This window comes from Girardinichthys multiradiatus, chromosome 15 (genome assembly GCF_021462225.1).
Source record: "Girardinichthys multiradiatus isolate DD_20200921_A chromosome 15, DD_fGirMul_XY1, whole genome shotgun sequence".
NCBI lineage: Eukaryota > Metazoa > Chordata > Actinopteri > Cyprinodontiformes > Goodeidae > Girardinichthys > Girardinichthys multiradiatus.
Genome location: NC_061808.1, coordinates 12,473,447 through 12,500,524, shown reverse-complemented (window position 1 = coordinate 12,500,524; position 27,078 = coordinate 12,473,447). Strand labels below are relative to the sequence as shown.

The following is a 27,078-nucleotide window of genomic DNA, read 5'->3' as shown; positions in this document are numbered from 1 at the left end:
TTTTCCCTTGCTCTCATAGCCTGAATGAACTATAGACGTATCTTAACATGCCATAGTAAATCATTTCCTTTTAAACAGCTAACTTTGAATCCTGCAATAACAACTTCCACACCAAAGAGAGTTGCTGTCAGCGAAATTTGGTAGCAATTAAAAATGCTGTATTCACTCATTAGAAAAATACTGGATCTTTTTGAGTTCCTGACTGACTGGCTCAAGCTGATTTCTCTGTGCTGTGTTTTTTCTGTACACTTTGAATTCAACATGTGAAGTTTGGTGGAGCTGGTGCGTGGTGTAGTGGTAGAATGGGGGCCCCATACATACCCCTCTGGGGTTTTATTTAAATGTTAAAGTTTACTTGTAATTTAAAGGAAATGTTTGCGTTGCTTAGAAGAAACAATTTGTTTTGTGGCGGTACACTAAAACACCAGATGAGAAGAGCACTTGTTAATTGTTGGAAGACACATATTGTATCTGTAAATCATTAGAAAAAAAAAAACTAAAAAACAAAAGCATTTAAGTGTAGATGCCTTGATATTAACATCCGTTACAAAACACAGCATCGGAAACAACATCACGCAGTGATCTCTAACGATCTGGCTGGCTATAACGTCACTGATGTTTCTATCAGTGGTGATAATCTGTCAAAAAGCACAGGATATAATGAGTCTCTACACCTGTTGACTCTTTCAGTTTCGGACTGAATCATCACTCGTTTCTAAAGGTTTTATAGGGATGAACTTGGAGTTTCTTTATAACATAGCTTAGAAGTATGGGCTTTGATCAGGTGTGTTCATATTTATGTTTATTGTATAAAAAAGAGTGTGTTCATCTATTTTTACACTTTCAGTATTAGTGCAGTAATTTAATCACTTCACCTCTGGATAATCAGAACCTTTATTATCCATGCAGCAACAGTTTCAATCAGATTGAAACTGCAGATGTCTCATGTTGTGTCCCTGCTAGGCGTTTGTCGTGATTTTCACCTGACTCAGTCCTAGTTCCTTCCACCTAAAACACTAAGATAAACTTGCTAAACCAGGTTCACATCTTCCATCAGTCACCACTTACGTTTCTTGTTTAGGAAAGGGAGAAATGTAAATATTCCTGTTTTGTTTCATTACTGAATGGTGTCTGGTATGTTCTTTAATGGGGGGGGGGGGGGGCTACATGTTTAGATTTGTTGCAGATTGCTGCTCACATCCTATATAGATTTGCTTTGATGTGCACCTTATTTACAGAGCAGTACAGTGTGGGAGATTATATCCAAATTTTAATTTAGTAATTAAATTCAGAAAGCTCCTGTGGCCTGTTATCTGTGGGAATAGTGGAGGAAAGTACACCGTGTTAAAGGAACTCTCTGTCCCAGGTGACTTGCCTTTCAGTGACTGACCTGGAATGGAAATGCTGCCAACTCTGCTGTGGCTGAGCTCTAGATTAGAGTCCTTCTTGCATTAAAAGTGGCTCCTTTGTGGGAACTTTTAAGGCCGGCCTGTCTGGGGAAGAAACGAGCGTAGCACATTTTTGGCAATGAAAGGTTAGGCCAGTCACCTTCTTCATGATGAGGACTTTAATTGAAGCTTTACTGCTTTATTCTTTGTCTTTTGAGATTACTGAGTGCCACTTTATTTAAGCTGATCCACTCTTTCATCTAGTGTGACTGTAATTGTAAAACATTCATAAACATAAGACTGGTGTGTGTTTCTGAACGTCTCCTCCTGTGATCAGCACAGAATGGCCTCTCCTCTGCGCTGCCCTCTGCTGTAACCATGCCTACGCCAACTGGTTTTTCAAGCTTTGTAGCACTTAAGAATGTCAGGCTGATCTACAGCACAGTCTCTCCCAATGAGGGCAGCTGATCCACAATGCAACAGTGCAGCCTGGAGCTGATTTAACTCCTTATGCTCCTAAAGTTTACATAAAAGAAATTCACTGCTTTAGAAGAAAAATCCTGCAGAAATTTAATATAATCATATATCTTATAACTTATGGTTATTCCAAATGCATGTTAAACATTTCTCCTAATTTGTAAATCTTAACATCTTTGTTTAAAGATGGGAAAGTTACTCAATTAAATAAAATCCTAGAAATATCCAAACTATTTTCACTCTTTTGATATTTTAAGGTAGGCACAGGTAATATTAAATTCTCACACTATGACCCTTATTAAAAATAAAACCACCTTTTCATTATTATTTAGCTATCCATGGAGAAATGTATGAGTATAATTTGAGTATTAATCAATAATCACTTTTATTTAAAACAAGAAGCCATGTTTATTACTATACTAAGGTGAAAAGTGACCAGCAGTGTCCAGCAACAAGTGGGGGAGGGACATTGGAGTGCTACTCCAAATAATTATTTTAACCATGGATTTCCAGGGGTCTAAAACCAGATTGTTTAGGTGGGACATGTCCCCCTGACGCCGAGCAGCCCTTCCTCCTGCGGGACTGCTGCTGTAATCTGACAACACAGATCTCCGCCCACAGCAACAGAGGAGTCCAAAATGCCACTAAAACAATGAAATGAGAGAGACAGAATTCATAATGAATTATTTTACAATGTTTATGGTTTAAAAACCTTTGTACTGCTGCTCCAAAATGTGAGGAAAGGTGTGGTTGGAATGGATTTTAAATGAACTGCACAGATCATGACTTTCCGTGTGGGAGAAAATGAGAGAAGAGCTACGAATCGGATTGTAACTTGCTATCTAAAAAGACAACATAAATTATGAAAGTTTTAATTTCAGTTAAGCCCTGAAACTAAACTAAAATAATTTCTAAGTTGGGAAGTTTTCAATAAACCACAGATCTCGCAGGAACAGTAACCACAAATCAGCGTGTTGGCCCCATTCAAACTAAACATTGCTGAATGTTTAACAATCCTGTGGAGTTTTGATACATTTTTAATTTGTATCTTAGAATATTATTCGATGTAAATTTTTTAACTTTGCAGGTTAAAAACTCTTAAAATGGCTCTGAGTGTTACTCTCCCTGCTGCCATAGCTACTGAAAGTTTAAGTCTACACTTTTAAAGATATTTTTGTAGGTACCAGCTTCCTTTATTTCTTACATTTTTTTTAAACTACGTTGACAGGAAAAAGGCTGGAGAGAGCGAGGGAAAGGTATGCATTAAATGTCAACAGGTCAGGATTCAAACCCGCGACATTTCACGAGGACATTTTTTTTTTGCCTTTGAACACTGAAGTTTGTCATGCTGGTGCTTGGTAGAGAACTTCTGCTTGAGCTGCCTTTTTATTATTCCTGATACAGACGAATAGATTAATGAAACCTGTTTTTTCCAAATGGCAGTTTTGTACAATCCATACTGACTGATAGAACACATCTAATAAAACCACAAACTCTAAAGGAAATATTCAGAAGATAACACATTGTTTTCTCAATTCCACAAGCATGTGTCAGGGTCAGCGATGGAGTGAAATTCCAGTTTGGCGTGTTATATAGCAGCAAGTCTCACTGCGTGCTCAGCGACTGCTTTTCCAGATTACGGCACTATCGCGTCGGCCCTGTTGACAGTGCTGCTCTGCATTGTGTCGAGCGAGACTGGCAACAGTTCAGTTCGTCTGGCACAACAGAGTGGTGAGCCACCACACCCTTGATTTATCCCCTGATCACGTTCACGGTCAGCCTGGGAGAGGATTAGACTGTTATGTAGTTTTGGACAGATTTGATTTTAGGGAAATAACTAGAGGAATTGTTAGGTTATCTTTTTGAAGTGATGAGCTGGTGGTTACTTCTGATAGCAGTGTCTCCCATTTATAGTTCCTGGGGTAATTCTAGTTATGTTCAAACATGCCCATGTTCAGCAACAATACTCAGGCTGTGGTGTTTAAACCATGCTCAACTGGTGCAATAGCGCCCAGAATTTGCAAAAAGTATTTTGTCAACACCATTATACCATTATACTTGCCATCTTAATGTCACAACTACAACTGAGACTCACCAGATTTTTACAGACACTGTGTAAAAAGACACACAACTGCTTTTTCTCGCTATCTGATATGAATTCAGACAGACGTTTTCCTGTTTTTAAGTCAGTGTCACTGAAATTATTTCTATTTGCTAAATAGCAGAATGGCGAGAGATTTCATAATGGATAGATTTGTTTTTTTTTTATCTGCAAAAGTTTTAAAACAGACAAAAGATTTTAGGCTATGTGGATTTGAAAATCTGATTGCATTAGTTTAGATTAGAAGAAGAAAAAAAAAATTTCTGTTCTTAACTGCACCATCCCATTTTATTTTGTCTTTTCATATTATATGCCGAGTGAAAACAGATGGCATAATGGCATTCATATTTCAGATATTAAGCCAGGCTGTATCTACCTTTTCCTGTCTTCTCTGAAATGCAGACATGTCAAAATAAATATTTAAACTGGAAGAAGGTGGGCATCATTATCGACGGGACAACGGTATCATTTGACTTTTCTGACATGCTATTAGAAACAGTGTGATGATAATTTATGAGTCTATCCATGTTTTTTGAACCCAATATGTCAGCCGTAAAGCTTCCCATGTTTATGCATTCATCTGTAACAACTTCTGTATGCTGTCTTCTTTGTGCTCTCCTCTTCAGATTGACGCCAAAGATCGGCTTCCCGTGGAGTGAGATCAGAAACATTTCCTTCAACGACAAGAAGTTCATCATCAAGCCTATTGACAAAAAAGCCCCTGTGAGTAAAACATCAACATTATTTTTACTTTAATTTAATTATGCTCGATTTTTATTTTCTTTTGGTTCCTTTTTATAATTGCTTCACCTTCAGAATTTCTGTTATACCCTGCGGGAGCACCAATATGAGAGCCCCTCTGGTTTGCTTCTGTTTTAAGTGTGGCCTCAAGTTTTTCTTTCTTTCTGTATTTAGCAGTAAACAATTACATCTGTTCATGATTAGCAGGCAGTTCATCTCAACAAAGTGTCTTTTCTTTGATTTGGATCTTATCTTTCTCCATTTCTTTCCTCTCCAAACTTCAGGACTTCGTGTTTTATGCCCCGAGACTAAGGATCAACAAAAGCATCCTGCAGCTGTGCATGGGCAACCATGACCTCTACATGCGTCGACGCAAGCCAGACACAATCGAGGTGCAGCAGATGAAGTCTCAGGCCAGGGAGGAGAAGCAACAGAAACAGATGGAGAGGTAAAGATATGTTTTTTAAATTTAAATAAATCATTTGAGGGATAAAAAATTAATTGGTATTAATTGGTATTACTTTTATTATCATCTTGATTAAAGCTGTTCTGAATGGAGGAGGATTTAATAGAAATCCAGTCAGTCTGCTTTCTGGGTTTGGCCGAACTGAGCGGGAAAATTCCCCTCTTGTCAGCCACAGCTGTTGGCCTGTTGTCTGGCCCACACAGCTGTTCAAACATAATGATGTAACAAAACACAGATGACACAATGAAATTCAAAAGGAAAACCATGAAAGACAAGAGGACTGGTTCACAAACGGTAGTTCTCAGCAGGCGGTAAGAGGCTGGGCTGCATTGGAGGAAAAGTTGGCAAATGCTTCTTTAAAACATGCAGGGGGATATCGAGGAGTTACTGCAGCAAAAACAGGCAGAATAATTCAAACAATGTGAGAAGCAGGAGTAATTAGTTATTATCTTCAAATATATTTATTATGTACATACATTGTGAAATAAATATGCCAGGCAGTATAAACGTCTTCCCTGTGCAATGCTTTTTAAAGCTTTTTAAGTCTGTCTCTCTTGATATTGTTCCACAAATAAACAATTTTTCTTTTTCATAAATGAATGACAGCAAACATTTTAGCATTTATGGAGGCTAAGCAGTTAATATTTGTTTGAAAAGATAATTGGTTGCTCAATATTCTCAACTGTGAGGTCTAATGAGTTCTACTAATTTGCTAGGCTGATTATGGAGCTGATCAATATCAATTGCAGTTCACTTGTTTTGTAGCAAATTGCTCAAAATGTATATGTTGGCATTTATTTTCAGAATCATCCAGTGGCAAGTTGCACAGCTTTTTAAAACGATACTTAAAGTATTTCTCAAACCTAATGATTAGACAGTGAATTAAGAACATACAGATGTAACATTAGATGATTAAACCTGTTGTTCCCAACTTACATCATGCAGGTTTTTAGGAGCATTTTCTCTGCATCCTTTGGCAGGCTGTCATAAACAGTACAGTCATATTTATGAGAGCAATGTTACCAGATGCTTGTAAACTGACAACAGCCACTGTGCAAAGCAAATATTATTTACATAAAGATCATTCTAGACTGTGTTGCCTTAAAAGCTGCAGAAACGGCTACTTATTTTTAGCTGCCGTATTAACATAACATGCAAAAGTGTTCATACCCTTTATAACGGTTTAACATTCTGTCATTTCACTACCAAACGTTTTTAAGCAAGAAGTGGAGGAGGGGCATTACAGGACAATAAATGTATTTTACTGAGTTTTATGACGTATAACGTAGCACATAGTTGTAAAGTGGAAGGAAAAGTATAAGTGATTTTTAACATTTATTTGCCAAAAATATCTGAAACTTGCATTTTTATGAACTGTTGCTCTAGAGTGTATCTACAACTGTTCTGTGAGAACCTCAGCGGCTTGTTAGAGAACATTAGTGAGCAAGAAGATCATTAATCAGAGAAGCAGCCTATAAAGGCCCAGGCTTACTCTGGAGGAGCTGCAGAGATCCATAGCTCAGTACTTGTTTTCTGCAGGTGGGATAATCTGTCAACAGAACAGCTATTAGTCGTGCACTCCACAAATCTGGACTTTATGGAAAAGTGGCAAGAAGAAAGCTATACTGGATGCCATTTTGTTAGTATCAGTATATCACAGGTCATGTAGGGGGCACAGCAAACATATGTTAGAATCAGAATTCTTTGTGACAAAAACTAACTCTGCACATAACCCTGAACATAATAATAATAATACATTTTATTTAAAAGCGCCTTTCATAACACTCAAGGATACTGTAGTGTGAGTTCTGAACCATTTTTATAGAGGGCTTTTTTTGGAAGACCGTTGAGGAGAGAATTAAAGTTGTCAAGATGCAACAAGCATTACAATGAAGTGATTTAGATCAAAACATAATGTGTTAGAATGACCCAGTTTAAGTCCAGATCTGAATGAATCTGTTTTCGAACCATGGATCCTGTCCTTTTACTTCACAAACTTTGTGTTGGTCTGTTACATAAAATCCCAAATAAAATACATTGAAGCTTGTTTTTGTAACATGGCAAAATGTCAGAAGGTTAAGGGAGTATCAATACTTCTGCAGCGCCATGTTGATCACCTTCATGAAAAACCTGCTGATCTTCAGCTTGGCATTCATGGCATCAACCAGGTAGGCTTTATGACATCTCCGTCCATCTGCAGGACACATTTGGAGAACGAGAAGAAGAAAAGGGAAGCCATCGAGAAGGAGAAGGAGCAGATGGAGCGTGAGAAGCAGGAACTCATGATGAGGCTCTATCAGTTTGAGGAGAAGACTAAGAAGGCAGAGAAAGGTGTGTGGAAGGGGTGGGGGCTTTACTTCTGCGGCTCATTAATGCTGTAATAGCTATAATATCTGATGTTATGTTAAACCTTTGTCAGAGGGTTGCTGGTTATTTTGACGCTTAACTGTTTCGTACTTTTGTAGTTGTCGCCATTTTGTACCTTAGTTCTTGTGGTAGAAAATTAGGCGTTCTCCCGTGGAATGCCAGAAGTGCCACAATTCAATTAATGTATAAACCATTAAATGATTATTAAATGTGTCATTAACTGATTCAAATAAGAAATAAAAACATGAATGATTGAATACAGTATATAAATGATTATTTAACTTTTATCTCATGGTCATGAACGTCAATTTATGTTTTCCTGTTGGCCTTACCAGTCTCCTTCAATCATTGGTTTAAAGGAGACTTACTGCGCAGGTTAACCAGTCAAATGATGGCCCTTGTATTTATGCTCTCTCTCCTCTGCATTTTAGATTTGCAGGACCAGCTTCAAAGAGCAATTATGCTGGAGCAGGAGCGCAGAAGGGCAGAGGAAGAGGCTGCTCGTCTGGAGGCGGAACGTCAGGCTGCCCTGCTGGCTAAAGAGGAGCTGGCCCGCCAGGCTGAGAGTCAGCTGAAGACCCAGGAGCAGCTGGTTAGTGCTTTAAGGAAGCCATCTTTTAGGCTGGAAAGTGGGCCAATCATGCCCTGTATTTAGCCCCAACTCTTCTTTAGGGTAAAATGGTAGATTTGTTGACAATATCTTATAAAGGGGAACTTTTCTCCCACGTTTTTATCAAGTATATCTACACCCTTGTTCCTTCAAAGCAAGCAACCTGGTCTCCAGTTGACCGACCACGGAAATGTTTGTATTTGTTTTTCAGCTGTTTCGCAGTTAAAATCAGCTGCTTTTTTGGGACAGATGCCTGCTGCATTGCTTCTTTGTAGCTAAACCAAATGAAGAAGCTTGTACAGTGTAATAAAATCTAATTTTTAATGGTCTGCTAATGCAGAAATTTGTCTTGCGGTACAAGCTGCCTAACAAAACACACCCCATCACTTGTAAAAAAAAAAAAACAATAAATAAAAAACCCAGCTACTTAAAAGAAAATTCTAAAAACGTATAATAAATAGAGTTCAGTACTTCAGAATGCATCAATAAGTGTAAAGATATGCGCCTTAGTTCCTTCTTTTTTCAGCTGTTTTTGAAGGATAAAGGAACAAAAGAGTTTAATCTGCCACAAGGGGAAGCCTGATATTTCCTGTACAATACATGACTGACCTTCCAGATGATACAACAGTTTGGAAGGTCACGTAGAAAAGCAAGATCTCTCCTGATCTCTTACTGACTGAACCAGAAGCATTTAGGAGATTCGTCATCTTGTTTAGAATGTTTAAAAGCAGGTAAATTATTAATGATCTAAAGTCCGTCCACCTTCACTGAATTTTTCTTCAACAAATCCCACGTCCTGTTGCTTCACTGTGGGATAAACGAGCACAGAGAGAGCAGCGCCAGGAAGTATTTAATGCTAAAGTCACTTCTCTGCGATATAAGAAAAACAAGCTCTGCTTGTCAGAAGGAATGTGTCTCAACAGCTGCAGCGTGCTTTTCCACTTCTGTCTCACTGCCTAAGATGATGCTAACATTCAGGATTGTGGTTTTTATTTCTCTCGTAGTTGATTTGCCTTTTTATACTGAACAAATTTGAAATTTAATGTGAAATGAAGGAGGACCCTTACTGATCCGTCATTTAAGAATATACTGTATATCTACTGATACCAAGTCCCAGTCTGATACTTTATTTAAATAACTGTCTATCTTTTGGCAACTTAATACAGGTGAAATTAATAAACAATACATTATTAGGATAAGTATCCTGACATTTTAATTATATTTGAATTACTGAATTTGTGCATAATTTATTCTGATTGAAGAGAGGAGGAGCCGAATGGCTGTGGAGTGAAATATACAGATAGGTGCACAAAATCTAAAACTGTGAAAAGTGTTTTATTCAAGCTCCTAAATTCATGTCTTGCGTCAGCTGATGATATTTTCATGCAAAGTAGTTTGCTGGAGTACAAGGCTAACGTTGGCATGTTTTTATTCTCTGTTTTGATAGGACATGTTGATAACTTGATAGGTAACATATTTTAGTGCAGTACCAGCCTTCCTGTGTGAAAAAAAAACTCAGAGCACTTATTTTCTCCTGCCTCATTAACGCAGTCTTTTTGCTTTGAATGTTTTAAAATTAGTGACTACGTTTAGGTTACATGACACAGATAGACAAGGAGCTGCAGCAACAAACACAGCCTCGCTTTCAATCTTAAATGTAATTTTAAAGCGAAAACAAAGTTGCGTCAGAGTGCTTGCATGGACCAGTGGATAGAGGAGACACCCTAAGCTCTCTGACACCTCTTCCTGTCTAAGGTATCAATTAAAAATCACTAGTTTTACAAAAAACCCTGAAAAAAAGGTTGGATTGTTGGGGTAAACCTAGATTTGTTAGATTTACAAACTGTTCATAACAGATTTAGCAAATCCTGCATATGAAAATAGGCACAGATTTGTTTTATTTATTTATTTTTTATGGTCACGCAAATTGCAGCTAGGTGGGTGTATGGCAGACATTAAATCAGCAGCAGTAAACGAACAGTGTTGGTAGTTGATTTAAGGATCTTTGATACAAATGATTAAATAATACTTTAATTGGGACTCAGATACTTGGAAAATCCCTAGTAAAAAGTGAAAAAGCATCTAATTGATTAACAAAATGTTGTTTTTTAAATCTGTGTTTTTCCATTTCAAAGTATATAATCTTTTATATAAATCATTAGGACATTTTTATATTTTACAATTACCTTAATCATCGAGTATGTTTATAAAAACAGTTTATCTATCTTATTGTGGGTATAAAAGAAAATGAAACTTATCAGAAGATTGAGACTGTAGCTCTGCCATGTTGAACACAACACTAACAGTTCTGAGCTGCTGCAACATTTTTATCCATGCTTTGATTATATTTGCATATCCTTATTAAAATCTGTCTTGTTTTCAGGCTTCTGAGCTGGCGGAGCACTCAGCCAAGATTGCGCTGCTCGAGGAAGCCAGGAGACACAAGGAGGAGGAGGCTAGCACATGGCAGAACAGGGTGAGAGCTCTAACTGAAATGTATAGCTGTCTGCAGCCTTTTGCATGATAAATAAATATAGTACATCATAGAGGTGAAAGTTGGATCACATCTAAGAACAATACCTTTCTCAGAGAGACAAAGAAAAGACACATTTGTCCCTTTCTGTATAAATCAGGCCCGAGAGGCTCAAGACGATCTGATTAAGACCAAGGAGGAGCTGCACATGGTGATGACAGTGCCCCCGCCTCCACCACCCCCTCCCACATACAACCACCTGGATGACAACAGCGACAGCGAGGACAACAACAGCATGCACAGCACCGATCTGCAGGTATCCGACTTCCACGACCACCGCGAGGAGGAGGAGCGTCTGACTGAGGTCGAGAAGAATGAGCGTGTCCAGAAGCAGCTCAAGGTGAGGAAAACTGGAACAAGTCAGGCAGGAACAAAATCAGCACACAGGATCTAAAGCTAAAGTGTTTAGAAATCTATGCTTAAAGGATGACTATGGCTAGTAAAGTTGTAACCTAATACACATAGAGCCTTTATTACGGCTTGTAGTTGCCATAGACTTACAAATGTCCTATTTATGAAGCTTGCACACAGCAGAACTGATTCTTTTATAGTGATTACGCTTTATAAGTTATTCAAAGTCCCCAGAATCTTATGGTACAGTGCAATTGTAACAAACTAAATGATATCCTGACTGCCTTGTTTTCATTGAAGACTACAATTTAAATTTAAAATCTGAGATACTTTGTATCTCAGAACATTAACACTGTAAAATATAGAAAAATTACAGTTTAATAGCTAAAACATGGCTTTGGCATGATTTGTTTTCCGTCCCACAACCTCAGCATACAGCAGACGTCTGCGCCTGATTTGGCCCTGGTTTCTGCAGTGGAAACTACAGGTGTTATAAAACAGTCCTAGAAAACTGCTCTGGTTCCTGGAAAAGGCTCCTGTTGGGAAGACGCAACTATTTAGAGCTGAATTAATTAAGCATTTTTCTGGAACAGGAGCCTACTGCAAACTTGTTCTCAGATTCTTTTTGGACTTTTACTCTGCATGAGTTCTGATTAGTTCTAGATCCATTCACTTGTGTCCAGTGGTACCTAGGCATGACAAAAGTGCCTCAAGATATTTTGAGAAATTCAGTGATTACAACATGGAATTTATCTATGTAATATTCTATACAACACCAGTGTTAATAATATATAATTTAAAATCCTTTGAGAAATGAACACTGAAAAGGGTAAAAAAAAGTTAAAAAGAAATCCCATAATGTGATACTGTGGCAAATGATTTCAGCAGACATGGTGAACCACAAATTACCACTTAACAAGTCCAGGTCAATCCAACAGTCACATAGGAGAGGATGTTTAAGTGCCACATCAATAAATGCTGTCTGGTTTTGCAACATATTTTACTTACTTTGCTTTCTCTTCCTCCCGCATTCAGGCTCTGACTTCCGAGCTGGCTCATGCCCGAGACGAGTCCATGAACACCCAGAACGATCTCCTTCACAGTGAGAACGTGCGGGCCGGCCGAGACAAATACAAGACCCTGCGACAGATTCGGCAAGGCAACACCAAGCAGAGGATCGACGAGTTTGAGGCCTTATAAGCCGCCGCCCGAGTGCACACCCTTTCTGAATGGTCACTATTTATCTCGATCTGCTGCTGAGAAACACACAGACACACACAGACACCCCCTTCAAACCCACCCAAAGACATTTTTAACACGCGCTGGTAGCAGACTTAACTGAAGTGGTAGAAGCGCTGCAGAAGGGAGGCAGGACGCAGCGTTCTTCAAAACCTTAGTGCCAAAATCTTCTGTCCTTTCTTGTGTGATAGTGTTTTTAATATTGTCAATTTTGTAATTTTTTGTTGTTGTTGTTGGAGTCGGACTAAAATCACCTTTGTTTTTCACTGGAGGTTTGAGGAAGGAGTGGGAAAATTATTATAATGCATCTAGTAATCAAAATGTTGCAATGGAAGAAAATGGCTTGTTGTTCATAGCGACCACTCAGAAAAGGGGAGACAGTATACGCAGGAAAATGTATTTTTATTTTCCATTATTTTTGAACACTTCCAGTTATGTTTATTTTTGCTCTAAAGTAAAAAAAAAATATGCATAGTTTGATATTTATTCTGTATATGGGACATAAAGGGTATTTCGTCTTGGTTTGTATATTTTTGCTATCTACTAATAATAAAAGCTTTTAATGTTTCAGAGGTTTTATATATTTACCCAAAAAATAGCAGTCTTATGTTCCATGTTTTTCTTTTGATCACTTAACTAGAGATTTATGGTAAATTATTAATTTTATTAGAGGAGATTTCCAGTTGCATACAAATAAAATACGTTTAGATGAACTCTCCAATTACTTTCTTTTTATTAGATGTGGAGATCATTCACAGCACTGCGTCGAACGGTACACAAAATTCAATTTGTATTTCTATCAGTTTGTTCAGTGTCATGTTGTTACAGAATAAGAAAGGGGCAAATATTGAGTTTTTTTTATACCCCCTAAAGTGGCTTTTCTTTCTGGTCACTCACAGATGGTTACAATCATGTGGAGTTTTTTTAAAGTTAGATTTCTCACCAAATTCTCCCTTTTCTCTCCTTGGCCTGAAGTAACATTTACTAAAGCTGTCATGAAGAAACACTCAGCTATGCTTGAATTAGTACATTTTATAATGAGGTGTTCAACATATTGCCAATAAAGTTACTTGATTTGTCACCTCTGCGTGTTCATTTTAGATAGTTTACTGAAGAAATAAAACTTTAAAAGGAATGTTGAATATTTTTTTTAAGAATGCTGCATGTGGATCAGAGCGGAAAATAGTTGCACAGAAGAGTTTCTCCAGTCATTTGCATTTTCCTTCAAATAGAACAAAAGAGCAAACATGCACTGTGGGATTATTTTCATAACACGGTGAACCTGGATGTCATTGACTTGCTCTTTCCAAATGTTTTTTAAAAGATTGATTTTATTTGTGTCTTATATTATCAGTCTGCTCCATGTTATTTAGGAAGACTTGTCTAAGAAAATTGTTTCGCCTTACCAAAGTTTTTAAAATGAAATCTAAGACACCCACAGGAAAAGTAAGCGTAATAAATATATCTGCAGGGAAATTAGTTGGCTGATATTATAATGGCCCTGCTTTTCTATATGCATTGTGTAGAAATAAAATGGGTTTTATATCAATCAACACAACATGGTGCACAATTATGAGGTAGAAGGGAAAAGAAGGTTACACCAAATGGTTTGGATTAAAGCATATGCATGTGTTACAATGGTCCAGTCAAAGCCCAGACCTAAATCCAATGGTGTGTCTGTGGCAAGACTTGAAAATTGATGAATGATACAGACCAATTCAGTAAATTAGAATATTGTTGAAAAGTTTTTATTTCAGTAACTTAGCTTGTTAAGTGAAACACATTAAAGAGATTAACTGCACTCTGATGTTTTCAAGCCTTTATTTCTGTTATGATTTTTTGCTTACAGCTAATGAAAACACATTTAATATTAGAATATTACATCAGACCAATAAAAAAAAAAAAAACATACAGAAATGTGGGCTTTTTGAAAGGTATGTTTTATACCTGCTTAAAGATTGTCAAAAAAAACTCAATCTGACAAACAACCCTCATTGGAACATATATTCTAATTTATTGCATACTATTGTATATGCTCTTAATCTAATCTGAACTTCAGCTATTTTGGAAAGAATAGGCAAAAGTTTTTGTCCTGATGCACAAAGCTGGTAGAGACATACCTTGAAGGACTTGCAACAAAAGGTAGTTCTACCATGTTTGACTCGAGAGGACTGAACATAAATGCGTTCCACACCTCGTAAATTTTGTAAAAACTTAGGAAAACCACATTTTTATTTCACTTTACAATAAAGTCCTGCTTTGCATTGGTCTATCACATAAAATCCCAAATAAAATGAGGTTTAAGGGATATGAATACTTTTCAAATTCAGCATAAGAAATGTGACAAAGAAAAATAGTCTTGATTTTTAAAACATTTTTACTTTAAGACTTTTAATTGAATGTAAATGAAAACTTCTTTACAGGTAGAGAGAAAAAACATCCTGACCTGGGTCTTATCTCTGCCGCTGCCTCAGGCAGCTACCGCGGCATGACAGTGAACACAGGTAGAAATAAATAGATCATGACAAACATGGCATATCAAAACTACATAAATTACAGGCATTATATGTAGAGGACGGCTGTAATTAAATAGACAGTTCTTTGTATGACGAATAAAGTGCAGAGTAGTTTAAATAATAAAAATAATAACAGAGTCTGTTGTTGTGGTGTGATGCTGAGTATTGCCAGATTTTATGTCTGGCAATAGTCACAGCAAATGAGCAGTTTTCCAGTTGCCATGGTGACTCAAAAAATACTGTGCTTCCAGAATAACAGCGTGCCAGAGCCTGGAAACCTCTGAAAGTCTTGCACATGCTGCTTCCTTCGAAACAAGAAAGGCATCACTGTGCAGATGGAAATGCTGAAGAGCCAGCCAGGCCCACTCGTCTTGCTGAAGTAACCACTTCCTGGGATGGGGTGGCTGTAGCTCCAGGTTGCATTTTGTCAGAAATGTCAACCCTTTCAAATCATGTCCTTTGGGATGCAGACTTTTAGAGAATAGTAATGGATCTGAATCTGAAAGGGAGCCTGAATACAACAAAGTGACCTATAAGTGCAAGAGTAACACTTTACTTTAAAAAGGTTATGTTTATAAGCGGTAAATATTTAGGCAATATATAAGGTTTATCCAGTTTTTTTACACCTTCATCTTTGAGACTTTAGTTGGGAATAAAAAAAACCTCATTAACTTACATTAAGATAATTTACAGGTTGCTAAACCTACTAAATTGTACTACAAATGAGATTTACAGTTGTTTAAAAATGTGTTCAATTGTTCAGATTATTAGATCTGGAATATTCTAGATGTCATAAATAGTTTCAATGGATGGAAAAAGTTGTTTCAGTTAAGTTTGAAGTCCTTTATATTTTTCACCCTCCTTTAGTATGAAACATGCACACTGTGGCTGATAGCTGTGATTGACTGGGTTGCCCAAGGCATGGTAGAACTCAGTCAAAACTGGTGTTAAAGCCTTTACAGTCTTTAAACAGCACATTGCTCCTTTTTGCCGGCTAACAATAGCCTTCAATAGAAGAAGGACATACATCTAATTCATCCATAGACTTTATGCATTCCATCTCTATCTTCTTATAAACAGTTTACTGGAGGAGAAAAGCTAGAATTCCATAACATGGTATTTTTGTTTATACAGTGCTTAGGAATGCTTCATAGGAGGGGTTTAAAGTAAAGTGTTGCTACTGACTGTTAAAAGCACACATCTGCTGTTATTAGAGTACATTCAAGCCTCTTCCAGATGAAGCTTGTAGTCCAGCAGATCCTAGTTCAGAGAGATGGGCACCTCTCGATGAGCTCCTTGTCTCCCACATTTTGTCAGACACCTAAACACATCACACAGACTTATTAATACTGACACATGATAACTCCTATTAAATCTCTACTCTTCAATGCATTTATTAATACACACAGGTCACACCTTGTCAGCCTGCAGTGCACACACAAGGAGATCCACTGATCCCTATTGAGATTATTTATACACTGACGTAGGTATTCTGAGAAGTGTTTGCATTATGGGGAGGGTGTTTGACGCCTTTGATAAACGCAGTTAGTCGATCATTGCCATGTGGCCTAGTGGTAACTATGCTCATAGAGACTTTATAGTTCTCATTGAAGACCGTAAAATAGACGCTTTACTGACATCTAGTGGTCAAAAGAAAGAACAGATATCAGGTCTAGTGATGGGTTTTTATTGTTTTATTTTTAAAACTTAAACTTAGCTAAATGTGGCACGGAGTTTGAGAATATTTTCAGTTCAGTCTTTTCTCCTAAAAGTACTGAAAGTCTGGAGATAAACTGTTGCTTATCCAATGTAGCACATTACACCCCATCAGCACCATACAGGTCCTTCTCAAAATATTAGCATATTGTGATAAAGTTCGTTATTTTCCATAATGTCATGATGAAAATTTAACATTCATATATTTTAGATTCATTGCACACTAACTGAAATATTTCAGGTCTTTTATTGTCTTAATACGGATGATTGTGGCATACAGCTCATGAAAACCCAAAATTCCTATCTCACAAAATTAGCATATTTCATCCGACCAATAAAAGAAAAGTGTTTTTAATACAAAAAACGTCAACCTTCAAATAATCATGTACAGTTATGCACTCAATACTTGGTCGGGAATCCTTTTGCAGAAATGACTGCTTCAATGCGGCATGGCATGGAGGCAATCAGCCTGTGGCACTGCTGAGGTCTTATGGAGGCCCAGGATGCTTCGATAGCGGCCTTTAGCTCATCCAGAGTGTTGGGTCTTGAGTCTCTCAACGTTCTCTTCACAATATCCCACAGATTCTCTATGGGGTTCAGGTCAGGAGAGTTGGCAGGCCAATTGAGCACAGTGATACCATGGTCAGTAAACCATTTACCAGTGGTTTTGGCACTGTGAGCAGGTGCCAGGTCGTGCTGAAAAATGAAATCTTCATCTCCATAAAGCTTTTCAGCAGATGGAAGCATGAAGTGCTCCAAAATCTCCTGATAGCTAGCTGCATTGACCCTGCCCTTGATAAAACACAGTGGACCAACACCAGCAGCTGACACGGCACCCCAGACCATCACTGACTGTGGGTACTTGACACTGGACTTCTGGCATTTTGGCATTTCCTTCTCCCCAGTCTTCCTCCAGACTCTGGCACCTTGATTTCCGAATGACATGCAGAATTTGCTTTCACCCGAAAAAAGTACTTTGGACCACTGAGCAACAGTCCAGTGCTGCTTCTCTGTAGCCCAGGTCAGGCGCTTCTGCCGCTGTTTCTGGTTCAAAAGTGGCTTGACCTGGGGAAGGCGGCACCTGTAGCCCATTTCCTGCACACGCCTGTGCACGGTGGCTCTGGATGTTTCTACTCCAGACTCAGTCCACTGCTTCCGCAGGTCCCCCAAGGTCTGGAATCGGCCCTTCTCCACAATCTTCCTCAGGGTCCGGTCACCTCTTCTCGTTGTGCAGCGTTTTCTGCCACACTTTTTCCTTCCCACAGACTTCCCACTGAGGTGCCTTGATACAGCACTCTGGGAACAGCCTATTCGTTCAGAAATTTCTTTCTGTGTCTTACCCTCTTGCTTGAGGTTGTCAATAGTGGCCTTCTGGACAGCAGTCAGGTCGGCAGTCTTACCCATGATTGGGGTTTTGAGTGATGAACCAGGCTGGGAGTTTTAAAGGCCTCAGGAATCTTTTGCAGGTGTTTAGAGTTAACTCGTTGATTCAGATGATTAGGTTCATAGCTCATTTAGAGACCCTTTTAATGATATGCTAATATTGTGAGATAGGAATTTTGGGTTTTCATAAGCTGTATGCCAAAATCATCCGTATTAAGACAATAAAAGACCTGAAATATTTCAGTTAGTGTGCAATGAATCTAAAATATATGAATGTTAAATTTTCATCATGACATTATGGAAAATAATGAACTTTATCACAATATGCTAATATTTTGAGAAGGACCTGTATATGTTAGAGTATATGATATTTACAGTGCTGCTGTGGTGTTCCTTTTACAGTGTAGATAAAACAAAAGTCTGTTTCGAGGTTAAGTGTACAAACGTGTTTTATGCAAAAAAAAGAAAAAATACAAAAACAGAAAACAAGATCATATGCAAATTAAGGGTTCTCACTGAAAGTGAATACAGACAAATAAAACACAGAAACTCACCATGACTGTGTCCATTGTACTCTGTAGTCTCAACCTGATAAATATAGAAACACAAAAGGAAGAACTTTTAAGGAAAAGTTCTTCTCCAAAGGCTACAACAAATATTCAAACAATAGGAGCATGTCACAGAAAATACCGGTGAATGCTGATTAAAGAACATTTAGTTGTGAATTGCAACACAATGCTAATACAAGGCAGCAGCTCTTTTTATGTTTTGGTAATTAAAAAATGTATCTATCACAACTGCCAAAGAACATACAGTATATTTAACACTAATTTCCACTTTACACAGAAGATAAAAAAACTCATCCTTGTCTGGGAACAGATAATAATGGTGTAATCTTTAAAATACATGTTTGAACAGTTCTGCCTTTTACTGTGGGTTGACAATACAACATACAACTTTTTAAAACAGTAAAAATTTGAAGTTTGAATTTATTGTGCATATTTTTCTAATCCACAAAGGGTCAAAATTGTATATACATACTCAAATCTATACATACACAACAATTCATATCTGGATAAATGTCCCTCAGCAGGTTGCAGTAGCCATCATGGAGCTCCTGGCATAATTCTGGGCTAGATAATTGACAACTCTTCTTGGCAAAATTGAAAGAGTTTGTTTATGTTGGTTGGTGTTCTGTCATGGACCCAGCTTCTAACCATAGCCCAAGGATTTTCAATCAGTTAGCCTGCCTTATCCATTATAAAACCAGTTTTATGTGTGTTTGGAATCACGGTCCTGTTGGAAAACCCAATTTCATTCATGTTCCAGCCATCTGATCCAACATGTCACTCTTAAATGAAAGCCATAAATCATGTTTTTCATAGTGAGATAATTAAACAATTAATGAAGATATTTCTTTAAAACTTTGCATAACTTGTATATAGATAAAAATATCCTCAATCAGAAATACTAGACAATATTTCAATGTTTCTGTCCCTGTCTTAAGTTATAATTTCACATACCTTTGGACAAAGTGGGTACCAGTAGAAGCCTTGGAAGGTGCTGTTCTCCTGTCTCCAGCCATCCAGAGGAATGAGCACCTCACCCAGAAACACTTTCTTTTTCAACATCCCCGAATGCCAAACAGATGCCTGCAGTCTCTTTCCAAACAGCAGATGGCGCTCTATGTTATACTGTGAAATGGCAGAGAAAGGCTTAATTAACAAAAGACTATAAGTCTATAAGTCTTTTATTACCCCTGTTGATTTTGTTACGGTCTCTAATGACTTTTTAGCATTAAAAATACATAAATCTGCTATGATTTTTAACCACAATAATATTGAATGCCAATTAATTATGGTTTAGAACCAGTATATGGTTGATTTGTGACTAATACATTAATAATACATCCCTTTTAGACAGATGATGCTGCTGTTTTCTTCTCATAGGGACTACTGAAAATCACAGTATTTTCTCTTTTTACCTTAAAAACCTCATTATAGACAGGGTCAGTTGTGTTTTTCTTCACCGATGTCTTCAGTTTACTGTTCTTGTCGGGCAGCACGTAGAGTTTTACATATCTACACAAGGGAATACACACAGGATAATGAGGCTCAGATAGAGAATAGCTGAGCTTTCAGAACACTCTTTTTGAGGGTGTCCTTACGGGTGACTCTTCTTCTTCTTGCTGTTTCCATAAGCCAGATTTCTACAGGCGCTGACTGTGATCTCCAGACAGGAGCTGCTGTTGTTGTAGGCCACAGCGAGCTCCATCTCCCCGGCCACAACGATGCCCTCAAAGATTCCACACTCGGTGCTGATGCTGCTGATGCTGCCCTGAGAGATCAATAACAACAGTTTTGCAGCTCATCATCAAGATTCAGTACGAAGGAGTGCGACTGAGAACAATCTTTCTCTTAAATATTTCAATTACAGGATGATGTTTGAGGATGTTTTGTTTTTATCTTTGATCACCGGCTTTTACTCACTCTTTTATTAAAAGAGTGCTCTGAGCTGAACGAGGTTTCTTCTTCTGCACCTGTAGATGAACCTTCATGGTCGCTGTCTTTGGTTTTCTTGAACAGATTTGGAAGACTTACACGTTTAGAGAGCTGGAAAACAAAAAGCAATAGTTTGTTTTGATATACTTTTAGAGTCAGGTCATTTCTCTCTAAGGCCTCTGGAGCTCGGTGACTGATGTTCCTGTCATGCTGAATATAAAGTTCAGACTTACGAAGCAAGACTTGTTGATGTCTGTGTCCGACAGGCTCTTTTGGGGGCTGTATTGAAAACACGTCCCGTTTTGGTTTGTGTCTACTGTCAGCAGGTCTCCTCTTACATCATTTTGAGAATTGGAAAATTCTGCAATGAAAAACACAAAGTTGCACACTCCAAATATAGACAACAACCAAGTACATGCTGAGCTTTCAGATTTGGCCTGAAAAAGGTTCCGACTGCCTTAAAAGCCTGTCCGGTACAGATATCTTTATATCTGTTTCTGCAGCCTGTGCAGATGCAGTTGCTACAAAACATCAAAGTTTTTTTTTTCCTGTGTTGTATAAGCTCAAACCTATTTCCTCTGCGGTTATCACTGTGCGTATATTCAGTTTCCTGGAGTACAGATTAAGGTACATTGATATAACATCCTAAGGAAGTCACGTTTCTAAACTAATCTGACCATGCTAACTTGTAACAGTGTTTGCGAAGTAGAAGGAACATAAAAGACAAATTTACAAATTAAACTCTGAAAATTGTGCCATGCAATTATTTTAAACCCCCTTTGCTGTGATACCCCTCCAGAGCAGCCCTTTTTTTATAAGTCCTCTACTGATTAAATACAGTCTACCTGTGTGCAGTTTAATCTAAGTATGAAAACAGCTGTTCTGTGAAAGTCTCAGGGGGTTGTTTGGTACCTTAGTGAACAAACAGCATCAGAACATCTCAGAATCAGTTGACAGTATGACAATTAGTCGTGGACTCCATGAATCTGGCCTTAATGGAAGAGCCATAGTTAAAAGAAATCCACAAAAAGTCCTAGTTGCACTTTGCCACCTGTCATGTGAGGGAGATGAGGAGAAAATTGTAGCTTTTCGCAAAAGACTAACCCTGCACATTGCACTGAAAACGATCCTCACAGTGGAATATGGCAGTGGTGATAGCATGCAACGCACTATCATCATAGATTTGCTTAGATGGAAGAATTGCTGCAAAGTTTATGACTTGAAGCAATAGACTGGGGTTCCTTAAATAGAAAAACTGAATCAGACTGCATTGTGTTATAGGTAGGATTGACTTGGAATGTATGTGAGTAAATTCTAATCTGTCTGTATGATTGGATTATGTATATTTATATATTCGCAAATACAAACTACTTTAGCAGGGAAAGGGGAGCTGGTCAAAGCTAATAAGAAGATGGGTGGCGCTAAATGCAGGGGAATCCTGGACGAAAACCTGTTAGAGGCAGCAAAAGACTTGAAACTAGGGGGATGTTCCTCGTCCAGCAGGACAACAACCCTAAACATACAACCAGAGCTGCAATGAAATGGTTTACATCGAAGTCTAGACCTAAATCCAATTATGAATGTGTGGGAAGACTTGTAACTTGTTTTTCATCCAACCTGATGGAGCTTGAGCTATTTTGCAAAGCAGATTATGCAACAGATTCAGTCCCTTTATGAGTGAAATGGGTAGGGACCCAAGGCATTCCAGAGTCTATAGCAGTGAAAGGTGGTCCTATAACGTATGGATCCAGCAGGGCTGAATACAAATGAACAACATGTATTGTTTTTTTTTTTCCCTTTTTCATAATTTATTTGCCACTGTGTGTTGGTCAGTCACAAGAAATCCCACTAAAACATTGTTGTTATAACGTGAGTCAGTTAGTCAGTAACTAAGGTCAGTATTGACAAATTCACTGGAGAAAAAAGAACTTACTTTTAATGTGACTCCTAAAGCAAACCATAATATCCTCCATTGAATGTGTAAAAGGCTTTGAATTCTTCAGTTCCTGTAGATCAAAAGACATTAACAGGTGTCAGTCTGTTGATCTGTTTGACTATAATGTAAAATTGGAATTTATCAGTGTCTTACCCTAAATCTGTCTCTAAAAACACATTCCATGTGAGGTGGAGGGGTTGGAGGCACAACGGCTATATGTCTGCAACATTCAAGACATAAAGCGATTAGAGAAAATGCACAACAAACTAATTGAATGAAAGAAAGCAGAGTAAATAGGTAGAGGTGAATCATACCTCTGAACACCGTAGATTTTTAATAGTTTCTCCCCAACTGTCTCAAATTTGTCTGCAAAAGTGACAATAGTACAAATTTAGACTCACTTAAACAGTTAATGGAAAGCTTTGAATAAGTCAGTACCATTAGCTGTTCTTGAAGCAGAAAAAGACTAAAAAGGCACAGATCCTCAATAAATTCAATAAAATAAATAATAAATGATAAACAGACCTATGGTGACTGTAAATTTCTTGGCCCTTTCTTCCAAAAACCATTCTCCTGATCTGATCTTCACCTCCCTGTGGTGATGAGACAAAGTGTGAGCAAAAGAAAAATTATAACACATATCATAAAATAATTCAAATTCTCTAAAAGAAAGTGGCAGAAAGTACAGCTAATCTGAAATTATAATTTTATAGTTTATCCTTGTGTGTCCTATACTTTCAAATCAGACACTGTTAATATCCTTTTAACCATTTCTACCAATGCATATAGAATCCAAGCTTATTATGCCACCTTGTTCTAAATCTCCAAAGCTTACTGTAAGGGATGTGCAGCAAAGAATGGCATTATGGGCTCACCAGGTCTCCATATCAAACATTAGGTGCTGCCTACACACCAACCAGTTAGAGATACATGCCAGGACTGGACAAATGTGACTAAGATTGAGCTTTTCAGCATAACCACCATCCCCCCAAAAAAAAAACATTCCAGGTGGGTTATGTGTAAAAGGGGTAGATGTGTGATGCTGCGTGCTTGTTACATTACATTTACATTACCATTCATATGCAAGGCAATCCAAAATGCTTTACATGAAATCAAAGAAAAGACACTAAAATAGCAACAATTTTTAAGCCTATCTTGGCATATAGGAGGTGTCTCACCAAACACGGGGTGCTGCTTATTTTACTCCATGGACATTTCGTACCTCTGTATAGTTTAGGTTGTTAGTATACCACTTTTTATGTAATGAAATGTAGCTATGATTAGTACCCACCAGGGGCATGTTTTGTATCTGCTTTTACAAAAATACATTTTAAATTAGTTTTCTGTGATCTACTCATGTCTGCCTCAGTGGAATGTGGTTATGTGATTCAAGAATGGAAGTTGAAGGTTTAATTAGGGGCCCTAATCTGTAATCTGTCTGAGAGTAAACTGGCTGTATTACAATTTTTTCAAAAAATAACGTACAATTACTTACAACTTTTTTTATGACCAGCTATCTCCTTAATTCACAAATGTAGCTACTTAAGTGCAAAATAGCCCAGATGTACAGTTGTTTCAGTGCCAAATTGGTTCTGGAGCAAGACTTTCTATCATAAATTCATGTTTCTTTGGCTCCTCATATGTCCTAACTGGAATAAATGTGAGAAGAAATAAACAGTTTTAATTTTCTCTTTTTTTCTCCGTTTATTGGAAACTGCTCTGGATATTAGGAAAATGATGATCTCCAGACCCTATGCTTCACTTTTCTCACAACAGATTTGCTCACAATAGAGAACATAATGTCTTGACATAAAGTCAGACTGCAAAGTGAAAGTATCGGTTATGTCGCTAACCAGCGCTCTGCAAGGTGCTCTTCACAAAGTGTCATTTCTAGCTTTGATTTGAGCACACTGAGTCACGCAATGCATCGGTATGGTTGCATATCTCACCTATAGGCATGGCACACCGTGCACTTCCAGTCTGCTGCACCCACACGGCACCTGCTGCAGATGCGGTGGCTGCAGCCGCGGCACACGGCGCCCGTGTTCCAGAACTTCCCCAGCGGCCTCTGGCACCGGGCGCAGGTCCTCTCTCCGTATTGTCTGGTATAGCTCTTAGCACCCTTCCTCCGCAGCTCCTGGAGCTCGCCTTTCATTTTCCTGAGTTGGTAAAAAACAGAAATTCACAGATCTGCTGCAGCCTCCAAAAGACCTGTTCACCCTTCAGCAAGACAGCAGCCCAAAACATACCGCCAATCATGTTTCGGAGTGGCCCAGTCAAAGTCCAGACCTAAAACCACTGAGCTATTTTCCAAACAATAATGTGTAAAGATTTTAAAGCATTTCAATTCAATTAAATATAAGGACTTGATGGTCCATAAAACCGCAATAAAATACATCAAATTTGAGATTGCAATGTAAGGAAATGTGAAAAATACAGAATTCGCTGCTTGGATTTGTGCACCGGATTGGTCTCTGCAGCTCATGGAGTTAATCATTGCATCATGTTGGAAATCATTTGTATTTAGACCAAAACGTTCGCGTCACATTTGTTGTAAGTTCCGACCTGTTTCTTTTGAAGACCTCCATCCGAGCGGTCAGTTCGGACTCATTCCTGCATCTCTAAGATTCGGTTTTATCTTTTACTCGTTAGCACAAATTACTCACCTGATCCTTTCCTCTTCTATCATCCGCAGATTTTTGTCTCTGTGAAGGACTTCCAGGACTTTGTCTCTCTCCAGAATTTGAAGGATACTTAAATCCATGTTTAAAGTTTTTGATCGGATGTCTCTGGTTCTGTTCTGTCTGAAGGCGCTCCTCTCTCCTTTCCTCTGTCCTCTGTTATGACTCCTCCTCTCTCTCTCCTCATTAAACCTTCCCCTTATAGGACCCTCCCTCAGACCTCCTCTTTTGCCTTCTGGAGCTGAAAGGTTAAATAAAAAGAGAGATAGTAAAGGTCAGTAGAACTGTAGCCCAGCTTCTCTTTCTTCTGTCTATGATCTCATTAAGCTGCCATTCCTCAGTCAAATATGATGCGTTTTTAACTGCATTACAAATTTGTACTCAGACTCACTGGAAATACCCTGATGATGTTCCCTTCTTCACAGTAATTTCAGACCTCCATCATTCATAAATGTTTTAGGCTTCAAGAGAAAATTTACTTCCTCTTTTCTATAGATATTCTGTTATCCTCCAGACAGTGTCCTGTGTCAGTATCACTTTCACCTTTTTACCCCTCTGAGATATTAACCTGCACTCTCAGCTGTAGGAAGTTCAGTGGTGCTTCACTGATGGCCGCAAAACAAACCAAATGCCAAGGCTTGCATTATTTATGACTGATGTTTTCCTGTGGCCTAGTTTCTCCTTTTAGGAGGACAGACTACCAATTCAGATCATTTTTTATCCCTTCCTTGAAGGGATACAACTTCTCTGTAAAATAGACAAATGACAGCCCTGAGTAACCGTGCGAAAACGTGTAATTAAGAACAAACTGTAGCGTCTTGAAGATCCTAGTCAGTAGTATATTTTGTGCATTTACATCTGAGCACTGACAAGAAAAGACCTCAGTGGGGATTTCCACTGCCAGATTACATAAAACACTAACTTCAAAAAGAGTAGAACTCTTGCTAATTCTTATTTGTGTGCCTTTGGGCTGATGACATCACATAAGGCTTAACAGACGAATGGGTCTGCTGCCATTATTGCAGACGAGCAACCTCTGACGGTTCAACATAGATCCTGGATTGCAAAGCTGAAGGAAACTGTGACCACGAGCATCTTCAGAAGTTGAAGTGTTGAGAATTTGTTGATATTCCTATTAGGAGTTTTTTTTTTTTCCATATGAATGGTTTCTGTGCATATTCCTTAAAGCAAATAAATGTGATTCGTACAGTTTTGAACTTCTTTGAAGTTTTTGTTTTACATCTTTGATCTAGAATAGTGTTGATGGTATAGGTTGCAAATGGGACTAATTGGTAGCAGTCATTTTAAGTCTGTCCACTTGGTAAATATTTTTGGTGGATGTTCAGGCAGCATCTCTGCAGAATACATAAGTTAACTTAAAAATCATTTTACAACTTGCCTTAATATTTTTGCTAAAGCATAATGAAATTTCACCGTTGTTGTCTGCCCTGGTCCTCTTTACAAACCGCTTTTATGTGTTACTCCCTGCCAGATTTTCCTGAAATCTATGCAGTGTTCCTTCATGCAGCTCCATTTTTTTGCTGCAGCCAGACTGAATTGAAGTAAACATAAGAATAAAAAGGAAAAATAAAAATGGTTGCACTCAAAAGAACTCAGATCATAAGCCTTATGTGCCGTTATATTCCCACAGGCATGTGACTACTGATGGGACTTATGGCTCTTTCAAGGGAACCAAATATTCAAGATCCATTCACTTCAAAGAGACGTTCAAAAGAGCCATTATAATGATCCATTTTTGAAAATCCACATATTTCGAAAAAAACAAAAACAAGCCATTTTATAATATAGTGTTAAATATATAAATTTAGGTAAACCTGGCATATGAATTGTGAAAATTCACAAAAAGTTAAGTCATCTGTATAAAACAAGAGTAGTATTTGTATTTAAAAAGGTTCAAAATAGAACCAAGGTATGTTCATGCAGATTAAAAATTTCTGTAAATGTATTCATACAATTAAGTATAAAATCCAGATATAAATATACAATACCAATGTAGTTCTTTACTACAAGTGTTCTGTGCATTATTAGCATTTTAGTGCTGAAAGAAAAAT

At 38.0% G+C, this 27,078-nt stretch overlaps 2 protein-coding genes across 2 annotated transcripts in view; one reads left to right on the top strand and one right to left on the bottom strand.

Moving 5' to 3' along the window:
• The window catches only part of ezrb (ezrin b), a 37,742-nt gene extending 24,388 nt beyond the window's left edge, over positions 1 to 13,354 (top strand). The window contains exons 8-14 of the mRNA XM_047388642.1: positions 4,593 to 4,689; positions 4,992 to 5,155; positions 7,374 to 7,504; positions 7,972 to 8,132; positions 10,534 to 10,626; positions 10,784 to 11,023; positions 12,070 to 13,354. Of these exons, the coding sequence (XP_047244598.1) occupies positions 4,593 to 4,689; positions 4,992 to 5,155; positions 7,374 to 7,504; positions 7,972 to 8,132; positions 10,534 to 10,626; positions 10,784 to 11,023; positions 12,070 to 12,234 (1,051 nt within the window). The 3' untranslated portion in view covers positions 12,235 to 13,354. The remainder of the gene's footprint in view (positions 1 to 4,592; positions 4,690 to 4,991; positions 5,156 to 7,373; positions 7,505 to 7,971; positions 8,133 to 10,533; positions 10,627 to 10,783; positions 11,024 to 12,069) is intronic.
• Positions 13,355 to 14,632: 1,278 nt separating this feature from the next.
• sytl3 (synaptotagmin-like 3) lies at positions 14,633 to 25,225 on the bottom strand. Its single transcript, XM_047387309.1, has 13 exons — positions 24,992 to 25,225; positions 24,275 to 24,484; positions 22,851 to 22,918; positions 22,640 to 22,691; positions 22,479 to 22,545; positions 22,323 to 22,395; positions 20,623 to 20,750; positions 20,378 to 20,500; positions 20,056 to 20,225; positions 19,873 to 19,969; positions 19,412 to 19,582; positions 18,443 to 18,476; positions 14,633 to 16,110 (listed from the first exon to the last, which is right to left on the bottom strand). Exons 1-13 carry the CDS (start codon positions 25,087 to 25,089, stop codon positions 16,103 to 16,105), a joined length of 1,299 nt encoding a protein of 432 aa, XP_047243265.1. The 5' UTR covers positions 25,090 to 25,225; the 3' UTR covers positions 14,633 to 16,102.
• Positions 25,226 to 27,078: the final 1,853 nt, after the last annotated feature.

Excerpts from the sequence above, each read along its gene's own strand:
- sytl3 (XM_047387309.1), bottom strand. The coding sequence starts at position 25,089 with ATGGATTTAAGTATCCTTCAAATTCTGGAGAGAGACAAAGTCCTGGAA. Across the intron at positions 22,919-24,274 it reads ACGGTGTGCCATGCCTATAG|GGAGGTGAAGATCAGATCAG; the intron begins GTGAGATATGCA and ends TCATCACCACAG. Across the intron at positions 20,501-20,622 it reads ACATCAACAAGTCTTGCTTC|CTCTCTAAACGTGTAAGTCT; the intron begins GTAAGTCTGAAC and ends TTTGTTTTCCAG.